At 37.8% G+C, this 12,776-nt stretch overlaps 1 protein-coding gene across 2 annotated transcripts; it reads right to left on the bottom strand.

Moving 5' to 3' along the window:
* Nucleotides 1-2,268: 2,268 nt before the first annotated feature.
* On the bottom strand, nucleotides 2,269-12,470 carry RAD51AP2 (RAD51 associated protein 2). 2 transcript variants are annotated; one of them, XM_027902926.1, is made up of 4 exons: nucleotides 12,025-12,470; nucleotides 7,072-11,089; nucleotides 5,437-5,538; nucleotides 2,269-2,696 (listed from the first exon to the last, which is right to left on the bottom strand). In XM_027902926.1, the coding sequence occupies exons 2-4, from the start codon at nucleotides 11,054-11,056 to the stop codon at nucleotides 2,578-2,580; spliced, it is 4,206 nt and encodes a 1,401-aa protein (XP_027758727.1). In that variant the 5' UTR covers nucleotides 11,057-11,089; nucleotides 12,025-12,470; the 3' UTR covers nucleotides 2,269-2,577. The 2 variants fall into 2 exon arrangements, with proteins under 2 accessions (XP_027758727.1, XP_027758729.1); XM_027902928.1 differs by lacking the exon at nucleotides 12,025-12,470 and adding an exon at nucleotides 11,223-11,227.
* Nucleotides 12,471-12,776: the final 306 nt, after the last annotated feature.

The raw sequence follows: 12,776 nt of genomic DNA, 5'->3' as shown, positions 1-12,776 counted from the left end.
AGCCTCCATACTGGACATTCAAATCCTTGACCCCTGGACATTACTCATATCAGTCTGTGGCATGGAAAGTGGTGGTACACGTGCTCCAGTTGTCATCATTGCCCTGATCTGTAAAGTTCTGTGGTTAGTGGCTTTTTGAGATGGTTGAGACTGGGTATCACCATGCTCTGAACAGTGGGATTGCCCAGCTGTGCTAGGAAAAAAATGATACACTTGTTTCCAAGCCATGGCCATCAGAGGGGTCCCACAATTATTATAAATGCAATGTTTTAGTTGTGTTCCCTGGGTCATTAATGATCACAGGCCAATGGAGAAAGAGGATACGGGAAAATGGCTCTGTGGAGTAAAGGCATCTTTTTCCACCAGAGGTGCAGGATGGGGAATGACACAGAGAGAGGCCTTCCCAAATTGTTCAGAGAATACAGAAGTATCACTCCCATATTGTAAGAAGTCCTCCTACTGTAAACATCAACCTTTACAAGAGAAGCTGTGGGTAGATGTCATTCCTGACAGCCAGTTCATGTCAGGCAGCTCTCAAGAACCTGTTTGCCCACCTGTGAGGACAAAACTTCAGCAGGACATTCAGATGCCTGTAGACCAGCTGTCCTTGCTCTGTGCTGGTACATTATAAAAAACACTTATTTAAAGTGATCATTTGCTTCCTGCTGCAATCCGGGGAAATTTAAGCAGATACTTCTTACAGAGCACTGACAAACCAGCACCCCTTAACTGACCCTCAGCTGACATTCAGGTGTTGCTACCCAGCACAGGTCCTCAAGCTGCTCCACTCTGTCACCATGGCATGACCTGACTTGTAATGCCGAGTTACCGTCTCTGAGGGAGAGATGTCTACTGTTGATGGCGAAGGTGCAACGAAGTCTAGTCCATCCATCCCTGTTCAGCTGCCTGGCTGGATACCTCTGTCTCATTTGCATATTCCCAAGGGAGTTGACTAATGGCCCTGCCCTCCTAAGAGCTGTTTCTGAACATGTCCATTTGCTTAGCCCTCTTAAACTTTTCTATGAATTAAGTATACTGATAAAGGGAGGATAATTTCTTGTCCTGTGACCTCTAGAAACATGCTTTCCATTAGCATGGACAGTTTTCTACTTGCATCATCAAAGTTTTAGTGGGAAAGTTAGTAAGTTTTAATGTTTAAATGGTGCATATCATTTACTACACCTCTTGGAAAACCCATGGTAAATAGGTCAGTTTAGAAACTCTTATTTTGAAACCAGCTTTTCCTAGAAACAAATGTTCTTCTGACATTTTTACTATTTCATATAACAGGAATTATGAACCAAGTTATAACCCTTTTTCTTTTAGATTTTATTGTCTCATTGATTTATCTCAATATTGTGGACTGGATTTCCTATTCTTATTTAGATCCTTATAGAATAAGCATACTGATATGTTTACTATTATATATGACATATTCCAAGGTCAGTGCTAATGCAATCAAACTGTGTAGTGACTTTGCACTGCTGCTATAGATTCTACAGAGTAACTTATCTACAGGTGCATTTCCCTATCAATTCAGCTTGCTCAGTTTCCTTCTGTCAGCTGCAACCATGTGTTACTATTTCTACCAAGGTTTATCACCATTCCATCGCTGTTCTGTAACACTTTTTATACTGGAATTCTCTCTCATCCACAGCAATGTCAAATATGCTCTTTCTAAAACACTGCAATCAAAGGAAGTTTAAAGCTTCCTTCTGAATGTTGATTATTGGATTATTCTTGTTCTGACACCTCAGTGATTTTTTTCCAGACTTCACTCATGTTTTTTCTTTGTGCTTTTATTCAGTTGAAACTGTCCCTATTCTTTACAACAAAAATATTACTAAATTAACAATTATTAACAGATGTCCCTAACCAGGATCTTCATGCTCCAGAGCAGCCCAAGTATCCCCATTTTCCGAGATACATAAGCTCCAGGATTTGTGTCCTGATTTTTTACCTCCATGCTGAATGTAATTAAATCAATGCTTTCCCAATGACACAATCTGTCTGTAGCATTTAAACCTCTCTCCCTTTCCAAGTCTTTGTCTAACATGACAAGTACATGGAACTGAAAGTACCTCAGAGGAAACAACCTCTGAAGCCTAAAACATAATCTTCCTTTTAGTAATCCAAATTTAGCTTCCTGAAATTCTCTTCTACATCACTTTAAATATTTGCAACAAATCTCTTTAAAAATACTAATTAAGTTTTTAAAACTATATAAATACACAGAAGATTCAAAGAATGTGTGAGTGTGACAGAAAATTTTAACTGTATGTTTTAATAGATGAAAAATACATGAAAGATTTTATTAATATTACATAAACTTTAAAAGGATTTCATCCTTCCATTAAAACTTCTACTAGTAAACATTCATTATAAATCCCTTTGCTATCAAGAATTCACAGGAGTATTCCTAAATAAATCACTAGCAAATACTGCAATATTAATATCTCAAAACCCCTTAAACCACAAAGATCAAAGTATCAACAAAAAAACTTAACATTAAAACATTTCAACAGTTTTCAAGCAGAGTGATCCCAGATGTGAAGACTGGTAAAAGAATCCCATAAGTCATTTCAGATAAGGATGAAGCTGCTTGGGCCGAGCTTTTCTTGACAGCCCAATCCTGATGGGGCCCTTGCATGTTTTGAGAGGCTGTACTCTTATAACATCACGAGACAGAAAGCATCCTATTTAAGGGAAAGAATAAAAAGTGAAAGACCAGAATTCCATATGATATACACAAGAATTACATACTGACAAGATAAGTAAATTAGACCAATACTAATTAATCAGTCCCTTACTACCTCCTATCCCACCTTCCTTCTGTTCAGCTTTAGAGCATCTAACAGATTCTTTTGGAAACAGAAGGAAATGTTAACAGCTGGGTGATGTGCAGATTCCTTCTGATTAGGAGAATCCTCAAACCAACATTACATAACTCTCCCAAGAGACTGGCAAAGGCATAGAATTTGATACAAGTTAACATTCCAGGGCAGAGGGGACATGCTGAGGAGAGTATGCTTGAATATTCACCACTAGTCTGAGGGGCTTAGATGTAAAAATCAAAATTACAGAGCCAGGCACCATTCTACCAGTGATGATGCCTTGTCTTGCACCACTCATTTTACAGAAAGCAAGATAGGACAATATCTGTTTTCTGTTCTATGTTCTGTTAGGTAAGGTACCTAGTAATCTGTATATAGGATCTAGTAATCTAGTAAAGATCTACTAATCTGAAACATAATTCAATCATCCTTTAGAAGCTCTTCTCTTTTGCATAACATAATATACTCACTGGGGCAGAAGACCATGGCCTTCTTAACTAGAGATTAGGACAATGACTCATCTGGGAGAAGTAGATGTCAAATTTCTCAAGATCTATTCCAGTTCTATTTTGCATTGTTCTATAAAATGATGAAGCACTGAGCAATTAGCTAGGACATCAAATAGCGAGCTCATCAGAGCCTTAGGTATTTGGCTGGTATCCTACTAAAGGCAGATAAAAAAAAATCTCTAAGCCTTTACAAGAATTATAAATGATGGGATGAGAAAAAAAATCAAAACCAAATCCTCATTCTTAAGTCAATAATGAGACAGCAGTGCTGCCATGTCTTTTCTAAGACTCATAAGAGCCAGCTGGAAGAGGAACAGCATGAACACTAAAAGTCAGTCAAGTGTTATGGGTTTCTATGTAGCCAGTAGAGCATGGTTGTTAGCCCTGCTAAATTGTAAACCTGCTGAAGTATAAAGCTTCTTGTCCCACTTAGGTATCTCTTTTCCAAAGCACCCACAGTTTCTGTGACAATATGTGAAGGTTCAGAATCCTACTGAAAAACAGAGGGAGAGAGTCACACATCAACAGAACCTCTGACATTAATTCCTATCAGTACCACAAATGTCGTATTACCACTGACAAAAACAGACCCAGTCCTTGTTTCAGAATAACCTCTGAGACAACGTCCAGTGTTAATGGATCTGTCTCTACCAATGCACCTCCTCAAGGAAAGACAACACTTAACAGTTCTCTGTATCAACTGAAAATGATGATGATGAGAACATTAATTTTTTCAGCTACTTCTGCTGAAAGCTTATTAGGTTTCCATTGATTCTGACAAAAATCTTGAAATAAGGTAAAAATACCTTAGAAGTATGCCATGGCCCTAAAAATTTGCACAACAAATTTCTTTGCAATCTTGAAGGTAAAAGAAGTCACTCATTGCTAAGGCCGCTTCCCAAATATTTCTGGAGAAGCTCAGAGGGGAACTTTGAGAACATTAGAAAGTCATATAAAGGAAATATTCACTACAGCAATGGAGAAAACATTTAATTTCCTTTGTCCATGGCCCAGTAGCCCAAATCAACAGGGAAAAAAGAAAGGGAAAATGACCCAGGTTTAATTGCAGGAGCAACAATGTTCCATCTCGAAAGCCTCGACACCATCTGAACAAAGCTTCCAAGAAGATGTTTATATCAACCACCTTGTGCTGTTATGCACAGTACAACATTCTGCAATCCAAATTTTCCCTAAGCAATAACAGTACCTACCACAGAAGTCAGAAAATGCAATTGATCTGTCACAAAATAAAAACAATCTTAGAGAGCAGGGACAAAGAGCAAAAAAGTAGAAAAGAATTTGCTGCAACATTTTGCATTTGGTATATGAAATACTATCACAAGATGATGTAACTTCAATAAAACATAGGTGAAAAGAACATCAGAAGTCCTCTCTAACTCTTTGAGATTTTCAGTCTCATTCACTCATAAAATGTCCTGAATGAAGGAAACAACTTTCTGAATCCTGAAAACAGCAAAGTGTGAATCAGTTTTAAGAGGTGCAATAAGGAATAAAAGTGAAAATATCAGTAAATTATTTCATTAAGTGAAACAGAAGTTTATCTTTAACCTTTTCCTGACAAGGTTTTAGGACTTTATTTCAGAATAAAGCAAATACCTTGTTTTACTAAATGCTTCCATATGTTGGAAAAATTCCAAAAGAATGTTTTTTGAAATCCTAATAGGTCACTTGACAATATCCTTCTGAATTTCCTTCCACAATGTGTACAAAACTGCGAATCTTCCAAAAAAGTATATCAAAACATGTTCTCCTTGTAGTAAATACTTGCTATATTGCAATGATTGGAGGCCCAGAGATGTTTATTCCAAATGGCTCCAAAACAAACAACAAAGGAAACCCCACACTGTTAGAGCTCTTTTCTTCTATCCAAAGGACAAAAATTCTCATCAGCATGACTCGTTCTGTGAACCAAGCCAAAGACAGGACACTACTCTAGTAACCTACAATTAAACCAAATGTGATTTCCATAGAGAAAAAAATTAAAAGGAAAGAAAACAAATACAAATGTTTGAGAAATAAGACTATTAGTACTGGTACTTGTGGTATAAATTACAAAATAATATTACTCTTACCTCCTTCTTTATGCAAATTATAGCTTTGTTCCCTAAAAAGTGTGCAGGGTAAAAAAGCAGGGTCCCATGTGTATGGATTTCTATAAGCTTCACCTAAATAGTCTTAAAACAGAAACATAAGTATAACATGTAAGATTTTAAATGACTCCTGTTAACAAAAAAAAAAATAAAGTTTGTTTCCTCTAGTTATTAATTTGTGACTCTTGTTGGTGTGATGAAAACATACTACAGGAAATATTAACAAAGCACAAAGTCTCATTCTCAGAGGTTTAACAAAAGCTAATTCTACAACTCATGAAGTTTTCTTTTGCAGAGATGCAGTAATGCAGTTTTTAATTCCCTGGTGACATATCATTTGCTCCACTTGGATCTTCTTATTCTAGATTTAGGCAGAAAAGTGATCATTTACTGAGCCATTTACCCAGTATCTGTTAGGTTTCCATCCTCTGGAGCAAAGCACTCAGGTGTAACTTGTAGTAAATTGTACTGCTGAACCTCTACTGAATAGAATTCCTTCTGGGGCTTTTCTGGGACACTTCTAATTACCTTCATAAAATCCCTGCAATCTTCACTTTAAAAATTTAGTGCTAAATCCCTGAGAAATTGATTTCAGATGAAGATTTTGAGATGTTTGCATTTTCATCAGATTATTTATCAAATGTGACCAAAGCATATCCCTTCCTGATTTTATTTGCAGCTGTGAGAACATGTCACTTCTGCAAACTGAATTTCAGATACAAAATCTGATAAATATGCTGTTTGAAAAGTGCCTGAATAATTTATTTATCACATAGAATCTATCTGTAAGAGAAGGTACAGCATTCAACTGGTTGTCTTCTTGCTGTTCTTCCTTTGCTCATTAAACACCTCTTGATTCTGCAGCAAATGGGGTAGGGGTCTTAGAGTTTACAAAGCAGATTTCTGACACACTGTTTGAAGTGGGGATTGTGCTTCTTTAAGGAAAAATAAAAAAATTTAAAATGGCAGCATCTGAACTTTGAACAAACATAACTGTAACTACATATTCAAGTTATACAGTTATATACTGATGTTCAAGGTCAGGTTTTATGGGGTTCTGAGAAACCTGATCTAGTTGCAGATGCCCCTGCTCACTGCAAGGGATTGGGCTTGATGACCCGTAAAGATCCCTTCCAACACAAACTATTCCATGACTCTTTCTTGATTCCATGACATCAGTTGTAAGAAAACAGCTGTCTCCCTTGTAAACATTGTATCATGTTTTAACTGAGACTTTTGTCTCTGTGAATGTGCATCTATCTCACTGAGCTTTTAAATCTTTTAGGGTTTTTAAGCCTCATTATGGTGAATTCAAAGACAAAACTAACAATCTGTAACAGGATGTACATTAACAGGGGTTTGAGGAAGCTTGAAACTGACTGAGTGAATACTGAGCTACATCTGCTCCAGCACAGTGTGCAGGTAGCAGTAGTACTGTGGAGTTTTTTGCATTTGGCTACTCATAGGCAAGTCTGACCAACCTTGGACAGTTATATGAAAACCCAGTTGTTGCTATGGAATTAGCTGAGTAGAGAACACAACTTTAAAGAAAGTCAAATATTGTCTAAAATTTAAATTCTCTTATTAACATAATAGCCAATAAGTCCATGTGCTTACCTTCTGCAACAGGTGAATCCAGCAATTCTTCACTCGACAGTCTTGAAATACAATACTCCTTAGGTACTTCTTGGTCTTTATTTTCATTTAATATCTTTTCATTTAACAAACTTCCTTTACTGTCTGTTATGTTTTGCTTCTCTATAGTACCACAGATTGGAGAAGAAATACTTATTTTCTTTTGAGAAACACTTGTCACATTTCCATCTATCCCCTCAGAATTATTTAATTCCCAATAATTTTCATATGAATTTGTTTCCAAACTAGATAAATTGTTTTCATTTCCTTTGCTAATTTCATGAAACATACGTAGCTCTTCTAGCACTAAATCAAATTTTGTCTTCAGTTCAAATTCATGTGTGATTTTATTTTCTAAAGGTAAATACTTATCGTTTACATCTTCAAGACATCCATTGTTCATTATGGATAAATGCATTTTTAATTCCTCTTCTGCAGGAATGAATGTTTGAGATTCATCTTCTGAATGTGACATAATCAAGTCATTCATTACAGTCTCACATTGACTTTCATTAGTTACATGCCTTTGTTGATCATTTCTTTCTTCCTGTTCTTTTACATATTCAGGATGCTGTTTCAAAGTTGCCTGCTCTAAACTGCTTGTCTCATTTGTCCGTTCATGCCCTTGTAAAGAAAACTGCGTTGTTTCTTTGGCCTGTAATTGTAAGTTTGTATCTGTCATCTCAGGACTTCCCCTGGATGGATACTGTACCATGGTATGAATTGTTTCACTTTCATTTAGTTCGTCTGCACTTGAGGAACTCCTGCACTGTCCATCATCACTTACTCCTGTATCGACAAAATTGCTGCTATCCAATGGCAAAGTGACAGACTGACAAACACAGGAGGAATGAGAAAATAAATTTTCAGAATTTAAATAAGTATTTTGGTCTTCCACTTTTTTATTCGTTAAATGTGGGCTATAAGTACCTAATTTTTCATAACATCCATGCTTGTTTGTTTGTCTGTCTACTGACAGGAGAGAATTATATTTTTCTGTAGTTGCTTTTGACTGTTCAGGTAGAATTAGGACATCATTTGATTTAATAGGCAAACACTGAACCTCTTTTGGAAAAATGACTGCACTTTCTTCACACAAATTCTTTTCAATAGAACTGTCTTGGTTTACAACTGGGATTTGGTCAAAGTCTTCAAAATCAGTAATAAGGGGAATTTTTTTGTATGTGTCAAAAATAGAAGAAGATATTTTAGAAAAAAAATTATTAGAATCTATTTCTGACTCTTTTGAATTAACTTGTTCTTCTCCATCAGCATTTGTACAACTAAAGGTGCCCAAATACTTTTTCATGGTATGTGTGACTTCCTTAGTGACTTCATTTGCAGAACTTATGCAATTTTTATATTCAGTTGTTTTGTGTTTCTTATTTTCACATAAAACAAAGGGGAAAGCTCTAAATCTTCCTACATGAAAAGAACTATTAAGCATTATGCTTGGTTTCTTCCTCTCCTGTTTTACAGTAGTTACCAATATTTTCTGATTTGTACATTTACTATTTACCTTTTCAAATTTCAGTTGTAAATGGGCAGGAAAGTAACTCTGAAATCTAAGATTGGCTCCTACCAGATACTGTATTTTTGTGATATTGCAGCAATACGTCTTGTCTAGTGAAGAACAATCAGGAGTCCCCTGCAGCAAGATTAGGCATTTAGCAACTAAATTTTGCTTTTTCATACTGTTTTTGTGACTGACTGCCCTCAAACAGGTGCTAAACCCTTCGTTCTCTCTAGATAAGAGGTCGTGCTTCCTGACATGTCTTCTCTTACATAATCTGCCTTTTTGGTTATGAAAGAGGGCTCCTCTTTGTAGGCAAGTATACTCTTCTTCACCTAAAGATCTAGAAAAACACCTCCTCTGGCATTCATTATGTAATTCAAAATCAATGCTTTCCACAAATTTAGAACTTACACAGCTTGGATAAGTACAATTTTCTTTAAGAAATTCTGTGTTTTGCCTCCAAGTATCATCTGTGCATGAGTTTAACTGATTTTGTTTTCTATCACATAAAGGCTGTCTCTCCACCTGCACAGGCTTTCCCTTGACCAGCAGTAAAGTATTTCTGCTACTGAAAAAGGAAGCAAGAATTGTCTTTAGTAGCTCCACCTTCAGATGCTTTGAAATAACAGCCAGCAAACAAATGAATATTTTATCGTTGTGGTTCCTATTTATAGTGCTCTTTACTAACTCTTGACCATCACACTGCTCGTTTAATGTGTCATGACAGTGAAGCCAAGGTGTAACACTGTCATCCCAACACATGGGCATATCTTCATGTGAAGACTCAGTCCATGTCCTGACCCTTTCAAACAACATGTTTTGAAATGAAAACTTTATTTTGAATGTTTCTTTCCCCCTATATATATTGCAACTCACTGTCTTATCTGGAAAATTCTGCACAATAATGTGAGGACAATTTCTTTCATATATAATATTTTTTGTTACATATCTTTGGCAGTCAAGTATTTCCTTTGTGGAGAGTTTTGATTCTGCTCTATACAGACTAATGTCACTGTTGGAATTATGCACAACACAGTGCAGGTCTAACTTATTTTTCTCTAATGCTTCTGTTATTACCGGAATACTCGTCTGTGTATGAAACGTTCCCGCATTCTCATTACTGCTCTTCCTCCCCATTCTCTGCAAAAGATCATTACAGCTGACACATTTCTCATTCTGAACGTTTTTAGCACTAATGTAAATGAGAATCTTTGACTTCTGGTCATCATCACCTTCTGAATTCTCCAGCATTTCATCTTTGAAGTCATTTTCAGCAAACATTTTATTACCTTCAATGTCAGTGCTGTCACCTCTGAAATATGTTGCAGATACTTCTTCTGCCGAAGCACTGTGCTCCTGTTTGTTGGTTAGTGGGTTATTCTTTTCTTTAAAGTCAGAACCAACAGTTGAAGTTCTGGCACTGCTTTTGTCATTTTGCAATTGCTGTTTCCCTATCTCAGTTATTTTTTGCACACCATGTATCTGTTTGGATTGCACCAAAGATGATTGGCCTTCAAAATTCTTCCAGTCTGTCTGCCTGGAGTTAGTTGATGACATTTTACTGTTAATTTTATTTGAAATCTTAGAAAATTGAAATTTAGGAATTTCCAGTGGTTGTATACTTTTAAAAGGTTTCAATGTTGGAATTATGTACAACGAACTATTATTTTCTTTATTACCTCTTTCTGTAGTATTTTCTTTATTGCTACTGGAATAATTTTTATCTTCTGCAGAACATGCATTTTTCAGAAAATTATTATTCTTATTTTTTGTGTGTGAAAACACAGAACTGGTACCACACAAAAATGGAATTTGCAAAAGCTGTTGCCACTTTTTATCGGAGACAGACTTACGCCTCAACAATTCCATCTGAAAGGAGTATCTGTTTGAGGATGCAACTGATGAATTTTGTTTGAGCCCATTATCCCCATTTCTTTCATTATTTCCTTCTGTAGTGTTGCTCTGCCACACTTGAGGTGGGTTTAGTACCTGTAGATTTTGACATGTGTCAGCAGCACTCAACACACTGAGCGGCTCTGTTTCAAGACACTGTCCATGTACATTCAATGAAATATCATCTTCTGTAATATTTTGGTCTCCATTTTCAGGACTCCATTTTTTGGTGGACCATTCATTTTCTGATACTTCACATGCTAATCCTTCATTGCTACAATTTTTAGAACAGAAAAACTCTCTCACACAAGTTTTTTTTGCTGTGTCACAACTTGTCTTTTCTAACTCCCAGTGGTTTTGTCTTTCTGATAAATACAGGGGTCCATGTACTGACGTTTGGTACCTGGTACCACACTGTATGCTTTGTTCTACCTTTTGCTGCTCCTCTTTCTCTCTGGTTTTTTGAGCACTTTCTATTTTAATTCGCTTTGCATATAGGTACCACTCAGTTTCATCTGATGATGCAGCTAAAAATCTTTTGGAACATGTACTTTCCATTTTCACAAGAAGAAGTTCTGATTTTGCTGAGTCCTGAAAGTTTAAGAAATATTGAAGTTTTAGGTGTAAATGATTTCTTAATTACCTCCAAACTGTACACAAAACAAGATCATCAATTCTATCATCTACACATTACAACATGAATATTTGGTTTTTTATGCATTACAGACCTGAGATAAATGCAGGATCACTGAACAACATTTAAAACCAAGATCTAGGATTTAAGACAGAAGTTGCTCACTAAAGTTGCAGATGTGTTGAAAAATAGAATGGGTGATAATTCTCATGTGTCAACAAGTTAAAGAGATTAATTGCATTTTTCATGCATTTGTTACACAGTATTTTTGCTAAAAGGAATGAATACTAAGAACAAATATCAAGAAAATAATGCCCACTGATGAACTCCTCTGAATCTGGGAGTGGGTCTTTTAAAAACTGTTAAAACTTTAATTGTTAAAAGAAATTATCAGTCTTGTCTTACTGCGTGATAATTTGCAATGTGGAACTGTAGGAAAGCCCTCAGCTACACCAAAACACCACACCATGTTTTATCTTCATATACAAGGAGACCGTGGTGTTGGAGTTACAAATCTAGATTAAGTGCGCTGGTGCCGGTGATGTTTGAGTGCATGTTTCTCCAAGCTAACTGCACTCGGCAGCTTCATTTAAGAAGTGTTCTGCCTGGTGTGAAGAACGCAATTTGAATAAAATTAAATTCTATACGCTGATAGAATTTATCATCCTTGAAACAGCCCGGTGTCTCTGAGCAAGCCAGTCACCGTCTTGAGAGCCAACAGGAACGTGCTCAAAACCATTCATGAAGTATGCACTTAAGAGAATTAATTTTCTTAACCAGGACTGCATGATTCAACAATCAAGTACTACACCTAATTTGAGAGGTTTACTTCTTTAATGGTGCAGAAAAAATCCATTTTGTCAAGGAGCACTCCTGTGATTGCGGGATATACCTGTGATATGCAGGGAGGGGATGAATCGTCACGCTCGTGGCTTTTCCGCGTCCCTCAGGGCTGCTCCGTCCCTCCCTGAGGGGGTTCCCCTCTGTCCTGTCCCCGGGGTGGTTTCCCGCTTGGCCCCCTCTAAGTGTGTATAACCCCTTTTCCTTTAAAGTCTTCCACAGCGACTGTATCTCCCCTCCGCCACTCCGAGAGCCCCGATCCCGCCCTGCGGCTCTTCCTGGCGGAGCACCCCTCAGGGCAGAGGGGATCCCCCGCAGACAACCAGCCCGCCCCCCTCCTCCTGCCAGGGGTTGTCTCCTCCCGGCGCCCGGGCTTCCCAGCCTCCCCCCGCCTTCCCCTCAGCACGGACGTGGGGCTGTTTCAGCTTGAAAGCGGGAACAGCGGAGCCGGGTCCTCCCGCCGCCCTCACGGGGATCCCGCCACTCCCGCCGCCCTCAGGGGGCTCCGGGCGGGAAGGGACTCTGAGGCGGGAAAGCCCTCCCCGCCCGCCGCGGCCGCAGCACCTCGCCCTGAAGGTGTGGCACTGTGCCAGTGCCCCTGTCCCTTCTCTCGAAAAAAAAAAAAAAAAAAAGGCTCTGGTGGCTTCTCCTCACCCCAGTCGGGATTTAGGTGCCAAGAAGCTGCAGTTTGGTTGGAAAATCCTTTATTTGTTTCCGAAGCAAAGCGGGTCACGGAGTAGAGCCCAAGCATCCTGTCGCCGATTATTTCCACTAGAGGATTGTGTTTTTTTTTTTTTTTTCCAA

This window comes from Empidonax traillii, unplaced genomic scaffold (assembly GCF_003031625.1).
Source record: "Empidonax traillii isolate 1590-97213 ecotype Southwest subspecies unplaced genomic scaffold, ASM303162v1 scaffold922:size237273, whole genome shotgun sequence".
In the NCBI taxonomy this organism is placed as follows: domain Eukaryota; kingdom Metazoa; phylum Chordata; class Aves; order Passeriformes; family Tyrannidae; genus Empidonax; species Empidonax traillii.
The sequence above is the reverse complement of the archived record's forward strand: the minus strand, read 5'-3'. Positions and strand labels throughout refer to the sequence as shown.